Consider the following 19,178-nt stretch of genomic DNA (forward strand, 5'->3'; position numbering starts at 1 on the left):
GAAATTTTTTGTTTTAGTTCTGTGAAAAATGTCAGTGGTAGTTTGATAGCGATTGCATTGAATCTGTAGATTGCTTAGGGTAGTAGAGTCATTTTCACAATATTGATTCTTCCAATCCAAGAACATGGTATATCTCTCCATCTATTTGTATCATCTTTAATTTCTTTCATCAGTGTCTTATAATTTTCTGCATACAGGTCTTTTGTCTCCTTAGGTAGGTTTATTCCTAGATATTTTATTCTTTTTGTTACAGTGGTAAATGGGAGTGTTTTATGATTTCACTTTCAGATTTTTCATCATTAGTGTATAGGAATGCCAGAGATTTCTGTGCATTAATTTTGTATCCTGCTACTTTACCAAATTCATTGATTAGCTCTAGTAGTTTTCTGGTAGCATCTTTAGGATTCTCTATGTATAGTATCATGTCATCTGCAAACAGTAACAGCTTTACTTCTTCTTTTCCGATTTGGATTCCTTTTATTTGCTTTTCTTCTCTGATTGCTGTGGCTAAAACTTCCAAAACTATGTTGAATAAGAGTGGTGAGAGTGGGCAACCTTGTCTTGTTCCTGAACTTAGTGGAAATGCTTTCAGTTTTTCACCATTGAGGACGATGTTGGCTGTGGGTTTGTCATATATGGCCTTTATTATGTTGAGGAAAGTTCCCTCTATGCCTACTTTCTGCAAGGTTTTTTATCATAAATGGGTGTTGAATTTTGTCAAAAGCTTTCTCTGCATCTGTTGAGATGATGATATGGTTTTTCTCCTTCAGTTTGTTAATATGGTATATCACGTTGATTGATTTGCGTATATTGAAGAATCCTTGCATTCCTGAGATAAACCCCACTTGATCATGGTGTATGATCTGTTTAATGTGCTGTTGGATTCTGTTTACTAGTATTTTGTTGAGGATTTTTGCATCTATGTTCATCAGTGATATTGGCCTGTAGTTTTCTTTCTTTGTGACCTGTTTGTCTGGTTTTGGTATCAGGGTGATGGTGGCCTCGTAGAATGAGTTTGGGAGTGTTCCTCACTCTGCTATATTTTGGAAGAGTTTGAGAAGGAAAGGTGTTAGCTCTTCTCTAAATGTTTGATAAAATTCGCCTGTGAAGCCATCTGGTCCTGGGCTTTTGTTTGTTGGAAGATTTTTTTTTTTTTTTTCAACCCCCCCCCAATAATATAACATTTCACTCCCTACTTGGTATTTTGTGGTACGCGGGCCTCCGCGCAGGCTCAGCGGCCATGGCTCACGGGCACAGCCGCTCCGCGGCATGTAGGATCTTCCCGGACCGGGGCACGAACCCGTGTCCCCTGCATCGGCAGGCGGACTCTCAACCACTGCGCCACCAGGGAAGCCGGAAGATTTTTAAACACAGTCTCAATTTCAGTGCTTGTGATTGGTCTGTTCATATTTTCTATTTCTTCCTGATTCAGTCTTGGCAGGTTGTGCATTTCTAAGAATTTGTCCATTTCTTCCAGGTTGTCCATTTTATTGGCATAGAGTTGCTTGTAGTAATCTCTCATGATCTTTTGTATTTCTGCAGTGTCAGTTGTTACTTCTCCTTTTTCATTTCTAATTCTATTGATTTGAGTCTTCTCCCTTCTTTTCTTGATGAGTCTGGCTAATGGTTTATCAATTTTGTTTATCTTCTCAAAGAACTTTTAGTTTTTATTGATCTTTGCTATCGTTGCCTTCATTTCTTTTTCATTTATTTCTGATCTGATCTATATGATTTCTTTCTTTCTGCTAACTTTGGGTTTTTTTTGTTCTTCTTATTCTAATTCCTTTAGGTGCAAGGTTAGGTTGTTTATTCGAGATGTTTCCTGTTTCTTAAGGTAGGATTGTATTGGTATAAACTTCCCTCTTAGAACTGCTTTTGCTGCATCCCATAGGTTTTGGGTCGTTTTGTCTCCATTGTCATTTGTTTCTAGGTATTTTTTTATTTCCTCTTTGATTTCTTCAGTGATCACTTCATTATTAAGTAGTGTATTGTTTAGCCTCCATGTGTTTGTATTTTTTACAGATCTTTTCCTGTAATTGATATCTAGTCTCATGGCGTTGTGGTCGGAAAAGATAGTTGATACAATTTCAATTTTCTTAAATTTACCAAGGCTTGATGTGTGACCCAAGATATCTATCCTGGAGAATGTTCCATGAGCACTAGAGAAAAATGTGTATTCTGTTGTTTTTGGATGGACTGTCCTATAAATATCAATTAAGTCCATCTTGTTTAATGTATCATTTAAAGCTTGTGTTTCCTTATTTATTTTCATTTTGGATGATCTGTCAATTGGTGAAAGTGGGGTGTTAAAGTCCCCTACTATGAATGTGTTACTGTCGATTTCGCCTTTTATGGCTGTTAGTATTTGCCTTATGTATTGAGGTGTTCCTATTATATTTTTTCTTTCACGAAAATATCATAGTAATAAACTTAAAATTTTTTATATTCACATACATATGTACACATAGATTATGTACACATTCTATGTGTACATATGTACACATATGTACACATAGAATCTTGGGTACAGGAAGATATTCTAAGCACAACTTCTGGATAATAACCACAAAGGAAAAAACAATTGACCATATAAAAATTAAACACTTGTTTGGGAAAACCCACCTTAAACAAAGTTAAAGGGCAATTAAAACAGAACATTTGCAACATATATGACACGTGCTTAATATATACAAAGTTCAATCAGATTAGTAAGAAAAAGATGAATACCCAAATAAAATAGGCTAAGGCCTAAACAGGTAATTCACTAGAAACATGAACAATAAACCCTTGGAGCATTGTTCATCCTTATAACCTTAAGGCCATACAGATATCCTAGTATGGTTATTACAGGATCAACTTTGGCCTCAAGTGAGTTTAAGCCTGGGCTGTCATTTCCTAGCTTTATGACCTTGGACAAGTTACATGACCTTTAATCCTCAATTTTCCTTACTTGTGAAATACAAGTACTGGAGGCACATAGGATTATTTTGAGAATAAATGCAATAAAACATGTAAAGTGCCTGGCCCATAGTAAGCACTGCATCCTGCCCGCACTTAAGACTGGACTCCAGGGGAGAAGAGAGTCAGGCCAGATACCCTCAGCTACTCACAGGGAGCACCTTATACCCCACTCCTGACAGGACAACCTCTTATAGCTCTATGAGCCAAACAAATGAGTAAGGGTGGTGTAACCTAGGCGCCTACTGAGAGGCCCTGCAAATTTGGGGGTGAGTTTCCCCAGAATACAAATTCAGAATGACTCAAGGGAACTATGTCTCAGAGGAGTGAATGGACAGTGAAAAGGCTTGGTAGATCAGATAACAGTTGCAAGTTTTGGCTAGTGACTCCTTTAGCTGGTTAAGGGCCTTGGGGCTATATTCATCAAGCATTCGTTAGGTACCTGTATACTGGGCATTGGTACTGTTATTAGTCTCACTGAGGAGCCTACCTATGTCTACTTACCTATCTGTAAAAATAGGGGAAATTACACAGCCACTTTTAAGAAAATGCTTAGTATTATATTACATAGGTGGAAGAGCTGGTCTAAGAGACGCCATTGGGTTCTTCTGTGCTTTCAACGAAAGATGAAGCAATGTTCATTCATTCTCTCAATCAGTATTTAGGTGAGCTCCTAAAATATGCCAAATACTATACTAAGTGATAGGGAAACCATAGGTGGGGGGATAAAACCCCTCTTACCTTAGTAGAAGAGACAGGCAATAATCCAAAAATCACACAAATACATGTAAAAATAATACCAAGGTAAATGCTGTAAGGAGAACACACGGGGACTAACATCGTATGGATGTGTGATAGAGATGGCCTAGAGATGTACAGAAGAAGGCAGAGCGAGGGCACGGCTGGAGGGAGGCCTTGGTCGGGAAACCCAGTTCAGTATCCTGAGCACATGGGCTTGGTTTTAGGAACTGGGGAGAGAAAGATAAATATGATATCATTCTTGAAACAGATGCTTTTAAAAGTATAGTATGTGATCAATGCTCCACTGTGGATATGAATAAAGCACCAGAGAGGCATAAACAAACAAGTGATGAATTTTGCCAAAGTGGTTAGGGGTGATAGTTTAGGAAGATTTCACAGTGGAAGTGACATTTGAGCTGGATTTTGAAGGGCAAGGAGGAGTTCAGCATTTGGGAATAAGTTTGGAGCTATTGCTGGTAGAAGAATCAGCAGAGTAAAGACATGTTCAGAGAAAGCTTAGAAAGGAAGTGAGTCCCAGGACATGTCCTAGAGTAGTGGTGGGCAATGGTTGGCAAGGAGTTCGTGGGAGGCTCTGGGAAGGATTTTTTAACATGCCCAAGGCTGTTAGTGTTTCCCAGGTAGATCTCTTGACCTGCAAGGCCCAAGGCAAGAGGAGGCTCAGGGGTAAGGCACTCTCTGTTTTGTGCCTAGGGAGAAGGAAGGTGCACTATTTGTTCCCAGATGGGAAGGAAATGGCCGAAGAATATGATGAGAAGACAAGTGAACTACTTGGTAAGTGACGGGGCCCCCAGCGGGCCCTTAGGAACACTTGGGGTGACCTAAGCACAGGTAAACACGCATAGCTGAGGCTTCAGGGAGGATCCCAGCATCACATGTGGAAGCTCAGGGAGACTGAAGCCCTTGAGGCAAGATTGTTCCTGAAAATAATCTGAGGTCAGGGCTGGACACCAGAGATGGAGTGGGCGTCCACTTGACCAGTAAACCTCACTCCACCCCCAGACAAATGAGAGAGTGAGTAATTCTTCTCAGGTGGGAATGGACATGTAAAGAAACCGTTGGGAAAAAGCTTTACAGAGAAGGTGGAATTGGAAGTAAGCCTTGAAGGCTGAGTAGTGGTAAGGGCAGGATTTCCCTGCAGTTTTTTTTGTCTATTTTTTGTTTTGTTTTCTGAAGCCATATCAGGAACAAACAAGTATCAGAGGCGCAGCTTTTGACCTTGCCTCAGAAGTGACTCTATTAAATGTGTCCCTCATTTTGGAGAAGGTCTGAATCAAAGGGAGTAGGAGGTAGAAACGGTGATTTTGCAGCATAGTCATTTTCATTCCTGCAGCCCTTTTCCTCTAAGAATACGCTCATGAATAGGGGCCGTAGCACAGATTTCTGGGAATTATTCGATTTGTTCATTCTCTGTTCTCAGGTATGCACATCAGCATTAACCGACTTCCCAGAGCTAGGTGGCTGGTTCTTTGACCCAGGGCCTGAGGCTGTCAGCAGTGGGAGTTGGTCTCTTTATTAAATTTCACCTGAAATGCTAAGACCAATGATGGAATCATGGGCTGGGTTATTTTCTTGTCATTATTCTTGACTTTAATTTCTTCCCGGGCCTGATCGACAGGTAGTATTGGCGAGGGAATTTCTTTTTCCCTTTTTCTGACAGCTCATAAATGTCTAGAACCGACAACACGGGTTACACTGGTTTGCATTCTCTTAGTCTCCAGTCTTAAAATATGTGTCCTGTGCATGTTCAGCCGCAGAGTGAAGTGTTGATCCCTTCTTATTATGAGCTGCTTGGGTTCCAGTCCCAATTGGTTTAGTCTGCTACTATTAAAAATCTTGATGTGTTTAGCATATGACACTGATTTGGTGGAAACCAGTACAGTAGTAATATCCTCACAAACCATTGTAATTTATAGCGCTCCCAGGGGGTGACAGCCTTGGAATGCCTAACAGGGGTGAGCTTATGAAAGCAGAGGTCACGTGGGCTGACCAACACCATCACCAGGCCGGGGACTAGCGGCAGCTCTTCTCCCCCAGCCCCCAGCGTCACCTCTCTTCTCCACACAGAGCAAATAATACAGCTGTCGGGGCTGTGGCTGTAAAAACAAACAAACAAATAAAACCCAAGGCATCTTAGTTGTGCTTGGACATGAAATTAAAATGAGAAAAAGTCCAGGTCCCTTCATTTGTAGCATCCCACATGAACTTGTCATTTTCCCTCTTGGCAGGTGGAGAATAGACAGTGGCCTCCAAACTCCTTTTTCTTAAAAGTAGAAATGGAGGTTCATAGGAGAACGTTGTCTGACTAAAGTTTACCTAATGATAGCAATACCGTAACTTTTATTGGGCGCCATGCTAAGTGGTTTACACGAACCAACCACATTACAGCCCAGTGTGGTAGGTTACTGCTGTCTTCATTTAACAGTCGGGAAAAATGGAAGCTTCAAGAGGATAAGCACCTTGCTCAGAATCACACAGCTGGTTAGTTACAGAGCTAGGATTTAAGCCTAGGTCTATCTGATGAAGAACCCATGATTTAATCCACAAGAACATTCTGTTGGGAGTTGAGGTTATTTAATCCTGTTTTCTTTTCTTACTAAATCTTGTTCTCCCCAGAATGACCCGGGTAGGGGCTGGAGGGAGCAGGACAGAGATGGGCGGCAAGGAACACCCCACTCAAACCACTGGGCCCTTTGAACAGCTGATCCTTTTCTTACCTGTCTCCAACCACCCCACCCTACCTCTGCCAGCTTGCAAAATACTGTTTGTTTTTCATTTTTAAGTATAAATAATCCCAGGACCTGAACTGACTTTCATTTGTGCATTCTTTGAAGCAAAATATGGATGGGGTTTTTGTGGGTGTAAATGGGAATAGTTTCCATTTTTTCAGCTAATTATACAAATTGGATAATTGGCCAAACTGGTTTTCTGTCCAAAAAACCCAGAAAGTAATTTACAGAGAGAATTACCGATAGTACATCTGTCTGGGTTGGAGCTCTTCCGGTCGGTGTTAATAAGCATAGTAGTGTCATATTTTTTTTCTGCCCTCTCAATGCTATTCATTCCCACCCCCCACAGTGAATGCTGTATGTGTATTCATAGAGGAAAAAAACTGAAGGGCCCCATAACAATGATCGGAACATCAAACCAGCCCTAGAAGAACACAGCATGTCCAGGGGGGCAGAGGCTGAAGGGCAGGCCGTCCCCCAGCGATTACATTCGGATTACCGGCTTAATCTGCTTTGGTATTTGACCGCCAGCCTAACCACCCCAGGCTGCATTTGGAGGATATTGAGCACTTTCATCCCCAAGCACTTCACCGGCTTTATAAATGACCCACTCGATTCCCTTCAGCCTCCTCAGGGATGGGACGTGGCAGCTGTTTAATAGCCACATAGCAATGTTGCAGTGTTTTAGGGCAGAAAAGAAGAATCCTGCATCCAGTTTAAGCTGCAGGGAGTACTTAGGAAAGGGGAATGTAATTATCCACATTGGAAGTGGGCCAGGGCTTGGAGCTCTGGGGAAAGAGGCCTTTTAGGACCTCCACTTTCTAGCCCACCTGAAAGATGGGGCCTCCTTTCAGCAGTCTGGGACATCAGCCTGCTTCCTGCTGACTTAGGAAAAAGGCCCCAGGCGCTGCCTCCCTCATATATTCCCCATCAGACCCTTTACAGGGTCATTGAAAGTCTCCTTTCCAAGGACTGGCCCTGGCTCAGCCGGGAAGATATGACAGCGTCCCAGGGAGCTGCCTTGCACACACCAGTTTGGGTTTAACATATAATCAAATCAGAGTGACAGCAGGTGCAAACAGTCTTCTGTTGCCGCAGGAGCTGTCCTTGAGTTCAGGAACAAAGACAGGACAAGAAAGACAAAATGTATTTGCATGTGTGCATTCATGCCCACGTCCATGGGAGAAATAACAAGGACTTCACCGATTCATTTGTTGGATCTTATCTCACAAGGGAATGAATACGGAGGCTTTCTTCATATTCTAACAAAGAATTTAATTCCAAGGTGTTAAAAAAAAAAAAAAAGGCAAAACAGCCAAGGGTCCAAATTTCTGTGACCTGAGTGGCTTTCAAGGTCAGCAGTAAGGAAACCAGTAGCTGACTTTCCTCCTCCTTAGGGTACTCCTTGGGAAGGTTTCTGTTCCAAACCCAGTATTCCATGGATTAAAGAGTAGACAGGATATCCTGGTATCGGAATTGCCTCTCCTGGCCACACTGGCATCGTGCCTCAGGACACATGATTTAACAGGGTCCATGATTACAGGACGCCTCACTTATCAAGCCCTAGATAGTTAGGTTTTCATAACTTATCAATACATTTTCAAATAATTGAAGCTTTTCCTTTAAATGCTAAAATATAAAAAAGAAATAGAGCTTCATTTTTTTTTAAGTGAACCTTTTAAAATATCATGTATGCTTATTGAATGTTTATAGAATACAAGTTAGCCTTTTACTAATGATTCAAATTCTGGTCTTGAAGTTAGGAGACCTGAATTTTAGCTGTGTTTTTTGCAAGTTAGTGTATCTTTCTGAGCCTTGGTAATTCTTCATACTCTCCCCTGAAGAGTGGTGGCAAGGGTTGAAGGAGAGCAGGCAGGGAAGAAATGCTGTTTCCCATTTGAAAAATACAGGTATTGGACTAGATGCTTTCTAAAGGAACCTCCACCTTTAAACTCTGTGATGACTGTGTTCTATTATATCGTGATCCTGTCAGGGTCTAAGGATGTTTGTTTGTCCTCACACCAAATGGTCCCACATCCTTTTTAGTTCTGTCGCTGCCCTTGATGTGAGCTGTCCCGTCGTGCTGTTGTCAGTATGCCTGGGAAAAAATTAATTTCCTGCCTTATTCTACACATAGCATTTTATACATGTCTGAGAATCTGGGAGTGATCTTTCCTACAATAAAGAGTGAGATACATGGGTCTTGTCACAGGAAACCGCCACTTAGAGGCATTTGTCGCTTCTGAATTTGCAACTGTGAACACTGCAACCCAGAAGGCTGGCTTCCAGTTAAGCAAAGTATTACATGAATAGATTTGGATATACTTCTGGTCACAGTCCATTCACTTAAGAGAGAAGAAGTATTTGTGAGAAAAAGAAAAAAGTTGCCTTTAAAGTATATTTCCAAGTTTTACTCTTCCTTATTTATTTGCATTGTAAACTTGGAAATGTGTTTCTAGGGAGAGTTTTTGGCCCTGAGACGTAATAAAATCACACTGCAGAAGGCACCAGACCTTATAAAAGCACATATTAAAGGGAAAATTCGAATTGTGCAGCATACTTTTGTGTTCAGCTTGTGTGCCTTACTTAGAGCAGTGAGGGTGTCTGGGTTTGGCACAGCTGCCCAGAAGGTCTCAAAGAAACCCATCCTGAGAATCGCATTGCAGCTCTCACCCCCCCGGCCCAGAAAAAGGAGCAACTGCGACAGGACGCCAGGCACTTTCTGAGTTGTTTAGCTCCTCACAGCAGCTTCAGGAAGGCTGCTGGCCTGGAGCAACGCTGGGACTGCCACCTGGAAGACCCCCATTGCTGCGGGCAGGGAAGGAACAGAGGGGTCGCACTCAGGAAAGCCCCCTGTGGCCATGGGCGTGCTGACAGCAGTCACTGTGACAGGGCTGAGCAGGGTTCCTGAGCATCCCAGCAGGGGCTTTCAGTTAGTGTCTACTGAATTAGTCTTTTCACTTAGAATTTCCATAAAGTATGTGGCTTAATTGAAAAAAAAAAATCTTATGCAAACATCTGGGTTGTAAAATAGAGATGATTATTTGCATTATAAAAGGATGATTCCACTCTACAAAAAATGTACATTAGATCTTTTATAAATAATGCATTTAAAATATGGTGTGTGCCTAAAATTTCCTGTAAATACAACTCTGGGACTTTTAAGCCATGTGCACCTGAGATGAGTGAATTTCTATATTTAGACTTTCTGAATCATGAGACAAATCTGCCTATCAGCTTTCACCCTCTTAATTCATTTTTCCTCTGCCCATTTTTAGAGGGAAAAATGCATGTCACATTTTTGGGGATCCACATTTTCCCTGTTACTGGTAGCTACCCTTTTCCTAACATTCACATCTTCCCTTTGCATGAAGTCACACCTGGGGTTTTCTAAACTCCACTTGGCGCCTTTCAGAGCTTTGTTCTAATTCCTTTTGTCTGGGCACCCATGATATGGGCTTTACAAGTTGTCTAATATTGAAATACTCTCCTGAGATTTCAGAGGTTGTGAGGTCCCTGCTCAGATGGATAAAGCCAGTGTAAAAGCCTGTAGCTCCCACTTTTATCCTGTTCCAGTTACCTAATGTGATATTGATGATTCAGCAGAAAGAAGCATAGTACCTTTCTTCCCCATAATCCCACTGCTTCCTTCTCTCCTCAGTGAGGAAGTGGCGTGTGAAGAGTGCCCTGGGCGCCTTGGGCCAGTGGCAGATTGAGGTGGGAGAGCCAGCACTCCCAGGAGCAGGGAGCCTGGGGCCTGAACTCATCACGGAAAGCAATTCCAATGTATGTCTGTCTGTCAGGTGTCTTGGGGAGGCTGGGGGAGTGGGCTGCTGGCCCTCGGGGGCAGGCGCCGTGTCTTGTTCACCTCCTCATCTCCAGTGTACCCACCTGGACACAGTGCTCTAGAAATGTTTGCTTGAATGAGTACCCAAAGGGTTTTGGCTTAGTCATCCCAGGGCGAGGGCTCCAGGCCTAGAATGTCACAGCAATGGCAGTATCAGAGGGGAGCTGTAGGGAAGAGCTGAGGGTCTCCCATTGTGCCCCTTGATAGAGCTTTGTGGAGGGGGGAGCCATCCTTTCCCACCCCCCTCCAAGAATAGTCCTCAAGTTGGCTTTGCCTTCTGCAGCCCATCTTCATGCGCAAGGACACCAAGATGAGTTTCCAGTGGCGAATTCGAAACCTCCCGTACCCTAAGGATGTCTACAGTGTCTGTGTGGACCAGAAGGAGCGCTGTGTTGTCGTCAGAACAACGAACAAAAAGTAAGTGGCATGGTGGGCACCTGCCTGCTCGTGTATGAGCAAGGTGGGGGTGGGGTTTGACCTGAGGTTAGGGCTCAGATGGCTTCCCACCTCAGAGGGCAGAGAAGCCTGTTGTCCAGCTCTGAGGGAGGTAGGAGGGCTTCACTAAAGCCCTGTAGTAGGTGCTAAAAACTGAAGGGCTTTCTCTCTGCAGGACCAGCTTGAATATTGTAATCAGTTCCACCGGGGCAGGGAAATTTGAACAATGAGTATCTGGCCCAGTACTTGGCACAGACTGGGGCTCAGTAAATATTTGTTGGATGAATGAGAGGTTGACGGAATCACCCGGCCATTGCCTTGTGATCTTAAGTGGTTCTGCTGTAAGGTTATTGTGCCTTGACCTCTGGCTGGATCCAGTCCATGATGAACTTGGCCTGGTAACATCACTGTTGGAGCTGGCAGGGAGCCATGGCCTGGAAGGTGCACCTGTCTGAGGTGGCAGTTATCGAACTTTAAAGTACTGGTCTGGGAGCAGCAAACCTATTCCTCCCTGAACTGAGGGACAGTGAGCTGGTGCTTTGGCCTCTTGGAAGTCTCTTGCATGAAGTCTCTTGCATTATGTTTCAAAGGGGTTACTAGACTTCCCTTTGCTCCTCTTCTCATAGTCTGCTAGGGGAAGGCAAAATGTGGGGTTGAGGGGACAGAAGGTGACCAAAGTGGAGATCTAATCCTGGCAGGGCTGCTTCTGGGCTGATCATCTTGGAAATGCATTGATCTCGTTTGGGTTTCTGGAGCTCTGACTGATCACAGGAGAAGAGAAGAGCCCTGTGATGACTCGGTTGTGACCTGAGTCAGGGATTGCAGAATAGGACCAACTCCCATGAAATAGATTTGGGGCATTGAGATGGGAGGTTTTATGAGTTACTGGTCCACAGACTGTGAAGCCACCCAACATGTCTCATGGGGTGCTAAGCTTAGGCCAGAGGTGTCCCCATCCATCCACTAGTTTACAAGCAGTAAGGAGGACCCAGCTATTTGTCCATCTTCTCAGGTGGTGTGGTGCCAGCCTCCCGTTCCATCTCCCTCAAGGTCCGTGCCTCCCAGGCTCCCCTGGTGCAGCCCTGGGTTCTGCCCTCCTCTATGACCCCCACACTGTCTCACTTTGGCAGGGTTAAGTGGTGGGGAAGGGGTAGAGATGAATGAATTAATTTCAGGATTATTGCTGTACACGCAGCCAGCAGCCCCTGAAGTGGGCCTTGTCTATAAATACAAAGTCATAATAATAAGGATTTGCGTTTATAAAGCACTTTGAAGCCCTCAGATAAAAGGCAGTTTATTCCTGTTATTGTTCTCATCATTAACAGGAGTCAGTGCCTAAAGTGGAATTTAGCAATTTCAGACAACAGAGAAATTGCCTTTAGGAAAACAAACTCCGTGCTTCAGCAAACATTCCCTGGCGTAAGAGGCCCTGGGCCCAAATTAGGAACAAAAGTGCTTCTGATAGCACTTGAATCTGCAGCCCAGCAGTTTGCGCAGCTGGCTGCTGCCTCCCTTTTGTCCCCCAGAGGTCACTGTCGAATACAGATACCCAGCAGAAATGTGATTACCAGGGAGTGAGAAAAGAGAGGCTAGCTAGCTCACCAAAAAATTCATCTGCAGGCAGATCCTCTGGGTCCCATCTCCTGTGCGTATTCAGCCATAGGTGGCGCTCTTGGCCAGGCGCTCCGTGGCCAGAGGCCCACTCTGGCGCCCAACGCAGGGGGAGACATTTTTGAATTGATGGGTAAGGCCAGGTGGGATGGGAGTAGTGCCCCAGAGTGAGCAGGGCCGGGATTGGATTCCCAAAGAGGGGAGAGGAGTATGTGAGTGCCCACTGCAGAGCCTACAATGAGATCTCAGGTTCAGCGGCCCAGCCTTCCTCAGGATCCTCTGCTGGGAGGAAGGTGAGAGAGGCCGCTAAACCCCTAAAAGGCTCTTCTGAGCCTAGTGGCATTTTCATCTTCTATCTGGAGTAGAAGATGTCCTATACCTTTACTACCCCGAAATATACAGAACTCAATAGCTATTCCTTTGAGCAGTGTTTAGCTTTTTCAAGATACTTTAAAAATCTGTTTTCTGATCATCACATCATCCAGTGGTGGACAGGGTATGTATTTTTATTCTTGTGCTATATATGAATGATTATCTATAAAGTCAGCATGATGAACTGACTTACTGAAGGGATAGTTAGTGATGGTTTCGGTGCCCAGGCCTCTTCAGTTTCCATCACACTGTGGCTTTTCTGATTTGACTTCCTTCACCTGGAGGTTCCATGCCTGCCCCGATTCTGATATTCTGGATTATGGTTACCAGTAAAAGCCAGAGTTCCTTTGTCTATACCTGCCTTGTCTCTGAATAACTGGGTTGGCCATTTCTCTTGAAGGAATTGATTCCAGTGTATTATGTCCTTGGCCCCAGGTAATAGCAAGGGATGAATCAGGGAAGGAAGAAAGTGCTTTCCCAGGATCCCATTGTGGCACCATCTATTCCCAGTAAGAGTGTTTGTGCAGAAAGAAGGTTCCTAGCCTCAGCCTAGAAGCTGGCAGCCATAAGTGGAATGAGCTAGGATGTGGAGTAGGAAGATGTCCGCTTGAATCTGGCCACTGCCACATATTACCCGTAGCATTTGGGGCAAGGGTTCCTCATATATCATAGGAGAATACTCATACGTACGTCACAGATTGTTTGGGGAATTATGAAATTGTATATGTACAAACACTCAGCCCCATGCCCGGCCTGAAGCAGGCCCTCAACAATTCTTTGAAAATTAGAACCTGAGGAGAGCTTGGCTGATTTGACATCGGTAATACTAACACTGTGGGAGTGTTAATAGGCATCTCTAGAAAAGAGGATTCTGTGGCCAAATAACTTTTGGAAACTCACTTTGGTAGGACTTCTGAGTGCCTTTAGTATGTGAATGTGTGCTGTGACTCTCTACGAGGGGCTACTGTAGGCAGGGGTGACCAGTTTGCCTGGAGTGTTGATGTTTAAGAAAGAAGGGGAGATTTGCCGACTGATTCTCTAAGGGACGGACTGGCTAGAGGCTTCTCTCGACCACTCTGGCCAAGCCTGTGTGCAGGTGTGCAGAGCACCCACTGGAGGTGTGTGGGGCGTGGCCCATGTGACTCCACAGCCATCCTGCTTCTACTTTCAGCCTCCTCCAGAGTCTCTCTCTAAAGGCCTGGCTTCTTGTGCCCTTTCTCGGTTCACTAAAAGGGAGAATGGGTTGGGAAAGGACTGGGAATTGGGAAGGGGAGACAGCAGAGAGAAAGTGATAGGGTGAAGTGGATCATTTCTGAAATAGCCAAAGTGAAGGAGCTGTCCTTTTGGCACAGTTTGAGAGAGGTACAGAGTTGGCCTGTTCCAGTCCCTTTGACAGCAACTTAAAGTTCATCTAGGGCAGCTCCTTTATTTTTAGAAAGGAATTTGGAGGAAGAAACTGAGGCCCAGAAGTGAAGTGGCCTGTCCAGAGTCACAGGACAGGGCCAGGGAGTCCTCCTGAGAGCCTTTGCTTCCACATACATCTTTTGGACACTTTTACATTCAGAAAGGAAGCCCACTCTGTGTTAGAGGGAGTGTCCAGGAGACCTGCAGGGTGGCAGGGTTCTGGGGGTGACCACCCCCCATATCTGCCCCACCCTTGGACAGACGCAGGGAACCTAGACTAGGTGGTCTGTTACTTTGAGGTGAGAATGTAGAGCGATGGCGGGGGGGTCAGGAGATTGGGGGGATTATCACTGTAATAAGGGTATCTCCCTTTACCAGTTTTATGACTTGGGCAAGATACCTAACTTTCCTGTGCCTCAGTTTACTCTTCTGTAAAAGAGGATAACAGAAGCAACCAACCTGAGAGGGCTGTTTTGAGGATTCAGTGTATGTTGAACAGGGCCTGGCACAGATTTAGCATTCATAAATGTCACCTTTGACTGTGTGGCTGAGACCAAGGACAGTGAAGGCAGGTGAGAATGGGGGTGTTGTGCATCAGCGAAAAGTCCAGGAAGCACCACACTATAAAGGCTTAGCGTCCAGCAGAAACACCGGGTCTCCTCGTTCAGCGATATGGCCTGTTTCTTCTCCATCCTTAAATCCCCAGCTTATAGTTCAAGGTCTGGGACACAGCTGACGCCTAAGAAATGGTTGCTGCCTACCTAGGGCTGCCTGAGGCTGTGCATTTGGACTTTTCCAGAAGCACAGTGGGTCCCTCTCCAGTCCAGGTGCTGGTGAGAAAGTGAAGCATGGTTCTTCTCAGGGCAAACCCCAAGGCCAGGGATGGAGATAAGGGAGTGTGGGCTGCTCCCTGAGGAGAGAAAGCAGATGCCCCATACTCCCTTGAAGACTGCCCATCAGAAGCCCCTGAGGAAAATGGTTTAACCTCAGCCAATAAACTGAATCCATTAGAATACTCATAACAGAGCTGAGCCTCCAGACCTACTCTGCGTCCATCCCCCCACCTCGTGAGAGGTGATGGGAGTAGAACAGGGAAGCTGGGGTAAGTCATGCAACTCAAGTTCCCTTTGATCTTGTCATTGCTGTTGAGACCAAGCCCTGGGACTCTTTCTCCAGTCCTACTACCCCTGCCTGGGGAATGTGCCTTGACGGTGCCCCTCTGAGAGTACACAGGTGTGTCCCTGTCCCCCCTCCCCAGCACACAGCCAGGTAGGCAGAAAGGATGTCCCCACGTTCTGCGCAGCAAGGGCTTACACAGGCCCCCTGGGTTCGGCTGAGCTGTGTGTGCCCGGCTGCTTCTCTCCCGGTTCTGCTTCTTGTGTATGTTTGCAGGGAAGATGTTAACACTTCCTAACAAGCCTTTGTGTTCATCTAATCTCTGCTGTTTAACCTTTGACTCCCTCCCTATTATCAGTGTCTGCCACCTTTGCTGGCCAGACCAGAGGCCCCAGAAAGAGCCCTCAGCCTGGGCTGGCTAGGAAGAGGATGAAGCCGACATTCCACCCCGGTTTGTAGGCAGATGGATCACCTTTCCCTGGGGCAGAGTTTGGAAAATAAAGCAAACTTGTGGTGCCATTAGGATCCCCCAGCCCCCACTCCTTTTGAACTGTCAGCCTTTAAGTAAACATTCTTTTCCTGCCACGGGTCCCAGCACCTTGGCGGGGAGTGAGGAACCTGGAGGATAGGGGCCCTGAGAGCCTTCACTAAACTGAGGGATTTGGGCAGGGAGAGCAGGGCAGAAGTGCTTGCATTGATGTCAACTCTCCTGAGTCCCCAGGGCATCAGGGCTTTTGAAGTGGACTGGGGGTACCTGCCACAATGACCAGGCCCCTCTGACATATTAAAAGCCCTGTCCTCTCCAGGCCCCTCACTTGAGTTTGTCTGTACCTGTCTGCAGCGTTTCCCTGCCCAGCCACATACCCTTGCAGCAGCAGTGATGCCATGCCCAGGTGATAGGTCTGGTAGCCACTGGCCAGAGCCTAGGTCATACTTCCACCAAGGAAAATGCCAAACAGTCCTATTGCTAGAGGTGAGGAGGCCATTGCTTGTGCTCCAGTGAAATAAGCACCAGACCAGGATCAGGGAACTTTAATCCTGACTCTACTGACAACTGGCTGTGAAGCCAGGTGAGATATTTCACCTCTCTGAGCCTGAGTTTCCTCTTTGGCAAAGGAGGTCAAATTACAGACATTATGGGTTGGATGTTGCTATCTGGGTTTGTTTTGTTTTGTTTTTTTAGTTTTTTGGCTGTGCCGTGCGGCATGTGGGATCTTAGTCTCCTGACCAGGGATCAAACCCTTGCCCCCTGTATCGGAAGCGAGCAGTATAACCACTGGACTGCCAGGGAAGTCCCAGGGTTGTTTTGTTTTTTTACTAAAAGGGGTTATTAATCTCTGGACTGTCACCTGCCAATGGGGGAGACCGAGTGTGGTATGTGAAAATGGAGGAGTGGGGTCTCAGGGCCAGCAAAGTAGTCCAGAGCCCCAGAGATCCAGCTTCCTTGATGAGTCACATGGCTTGTTCTCTTAGGGATATTTCTCCTTGTGGATGTACTCCCCTCTCTGGCCTACAAGTAGAGTCAGGCTAACAAGGCCTTCAAAGACCCCAAAGGAGGAAAAGGTAGCTGAGGTCCTCAGTAAAGTGCCATGTAAGTGCCAACTGTCAGTCCCCAGCTTTCAAGGACAGCCCTAGATTTCCTTATTCGGTTTCTTGTTAGCACACATATCCCATTTTCTTCGGGTGCTGAGGAGGTAGGGCTCGCCTGAGCCAATTGTGTATTCCAGGAGGCTTCTTCCACGTGTCTTTGGGAGGACTGAGCTTGAAGTATGAGTCAGTCCGACCCCTGGTCTAATCAAGGAATTATGACTGGCCCTGTTCCATTGCTGGACTGGCCGTAAGGCCTTTCTTTCTCTTCCAGGACCACTAAGCTCTAAGGTACTGGTGTTCTAACCGGCTTCCCCTCTTCCTCTTTGGCTGTGTGGGGAGAATTGTGTAGAAGTTTGGTGTCAGAGGGCCTGATGCCCAGCTGTTGGGGTCACTTTGTTGGGTGTTCTCATGGCCTCTTCTTGTCCCCACAGGTACTACAAGAAGTTCTCAATACCTGACCTAGACAGGTATCAGCTACCTCTGGATGATTCCTCGCTGAGCTTCGCTCATGCCAACTGCACCCTCGTCATCTCTGTAAGAGTCATTCAGACTTCTTGGCCACTATGTCAGGGAAAGGCTCCTTCTTCCCCTGCCCAGTTCCCATCCTACTGGAGTCCTCAGTTCCAGCCCCAGCTACTCCTGGGGTGTGCTTGCTAGAGAACAGGCCTGTCTGCCTCAGCATGGTGTGAGCTGGTGAGGGCTCAGGAGGAGGCTGATTTTAAAATCATAGCTGGAAGAGGATAGAGGGTGATGGGGAGGGGTAGAATCCACAGAACTGGGGTTCTAGATGGTCCAAAGGGCTACCCAGCCGTGTGACCTTCAGCAAGTCATTCAACCTCGTAGGCCTCAATTTCCTCATCTTTGAATAAAGGGGGTAGAAGGGGGAGAGAGAGAGGGAGAGAGAATAAAGGGGGTAGAAGGGGGAGAGAGGGAGAGGGAGAAAGGGAGGGAGAGGGAGAGAGAGAGGGAGAGAGAATAAAGGGGGTAGAAGGGGGAGAGAGGGAGAGGGAGAAAGGGAGGGAGAGGGAGAGAGGGAGGGAGGGAGAGGGAGAGAGGGAGGGAGAGGGAGAGGGAGAAAGGGAGGGAGAAGGAGAGGGAGAAAGGGAGGGAGGGAGAGGGAGGGAGAAGGAGAGGGAGGAAGAGGGAGAGGGAGAGAGGGAGGAAGAGGGAGAGGGAGAAAGGGAGGGAGGGAGAAGGAGAGGGAGGAAGAGGGAGAGGGGGAGAGGAAGGGAGGGAGGGAGAGGGAGAAGGGGGGAGAGAAGGAGGGAGGGGGAGAGGGAGAGAGAGGGAGAGAGAAGGAGAGGGAGAAAGGGAGAGGGAGAGAGAGGGAGAAGGAGAAGGAGGGGGAGAAAGGGAGGGAGGGGGAGAAAGGGAGAGGAGAGGGGAGGGGGAGAGAGGGAGGGGAGGGGGAGGGAGGGAGGGAGAGGGGAGGGGGAGGGAGGGAGAGAGGGAGAGGGAGGGAGAGAGGGAGAGGGAGGGAGAGAGGGAGAGGGAGGGAGAGAGAGTGTGTGTGCGTAGAGAGGGGTGATGTGACTGAATCATGTCCTCTCCTTGGCTCCATCCACAGTACCAGAAGCCAAAGGAGGTCCTAGTAGCTGAGTCAAACCTGCAGAAGGAGCTGAAGAAGGTAAAGACAGCACACAGCAGTGACGGGGACTGCAAGACTCAGTAGCGGACCCCTGAGGCCTGCACTTCCAGCGCTGAGTGTGGGTGAGGCTCTTCCTGTAGAGGCCTCTGAGACTTCAAGCCTTGGGCCTTTCCGGCACAGGGGCAGCCTCTTTTCTCCCAGGAGCTGTCCAGGCTCTGTAAGAACTGGGCCTCAGGGCACTCCTAGCCCCTGAGTCGTGGTCTTCTCTCCTGAGTAAAATAATTGTGAGTCACTGTGGGTGCACTGCCCTCTTGTCCACCTCTGATGCTTCTGCCCCCAGGGAGGGTGCTGGTGATGACATTTCCTTCTCCTCTAGCCTAGGGACCTTCAATATAGAACCTTCCACATAAAGGGAGGTATGGGTCTTAGATGGAGAAGAGGATCAGGGAGCCCTTACCCCAGCAGGACAGGGCATCTTCCCCAACCTGTTTGCATAAACTCAGAGGAAAACCAGGCTGGAAGGGCCCCTGTGCTACCTTACCTTGTAGACCCTAAGTGAAGGGTGAGTGAGGAAGAAGATTTTTAAACTGCAGAAAACCTGGAAACAGCCCAGGATATTAAGATGCTGTGGGTGTAAAGCCAGCCTAAGGGTTGCAGCATTGTGGAGCGCTGGAGTAGGGTGAAGGAGGTCACTGCAGGCGGACAGCAGCTTAGCAGCCAGGAGCCTTTCCACAGTCCCCCTCCATACCCCACAGACGACACCCACCCT

General features: G+C 46.6%; 2 protein-coding genes across 8 annotated transcripts in view; one reads left to right on the top strand and one right to left on the bottom strand.

The window, feature by feature from the left end:
* The window catches only part of DPCD (deleted in primary ciliary dyskinesia homolog (mouse)), a 23,411-nt gene extending 4,710 nt beyond the window's left edge, over positions 1–18,701 (top strand). The window contains exons 2-6 of one of the 7 annotated variants that reach the window (XM_089898085.1): positions 4,411–4,491; positions 10,108–10,232; positions 10,550–10,710; positions 17,253–17,355; positions 18,389–18,701. In XM_089898085.1, coding sequence (XP_089754211.1) covers positions 4,411–4,491; positions 10,108–10,232; positions 10,550–10,710; positions 17,253–17,355; positions 18,389–18,493 — 575 coding nt within the window. In that variant the 3' untranslated portion in view covers positions 18,494–18,701. Of the gene's footprint in view, positions 1–2,271; positions 4,492–10,107; positions 10,233–10,549; positions 10,711–17,252; positions 17,494–18,388 lie in introns of those variants that run through there. The other 6 variants (XM_089898084.1, XM_022568985.3, XM_089898081.1 and 3 more) reach the window with 6 other exon arrangements.
* FBXW4 (F-box and WD repeat domain containing 4) overlaps positions 18,308–19,178 on the bottom strand; it is an 81,394-nt gene continuing 80,523 nt past the window's right edge. Inside the window, exon 9 of the mRNA XM_089898072.1 lies at positions 18,308–18,678. Coding sequence (XP_089754198.1) covers positions 18,652–18,678 — 27 coding nt within the window. The 3' untranslated portion in view covers positions 18,308–18,651. The remainder of the gene's footprint in view (positions 18,679–19,178) is intronic.

This window comes from Delphinapterus leucas, chromosome 16 (assembly GCF_059928025.1).
Source record: "Delphinapterus leucas isolate spDelLeu-1000000601 "Yukka" chromosome 16, BTC_Dleu_Yukka2, whole genome shotgun sequence".
Lineage (NCBI taxonomy): Eukaryota > Metazoa > Chordata > Mammalia > Artiodactyla > Monodontidae > Delphinapterus > Delphinapterus leucas.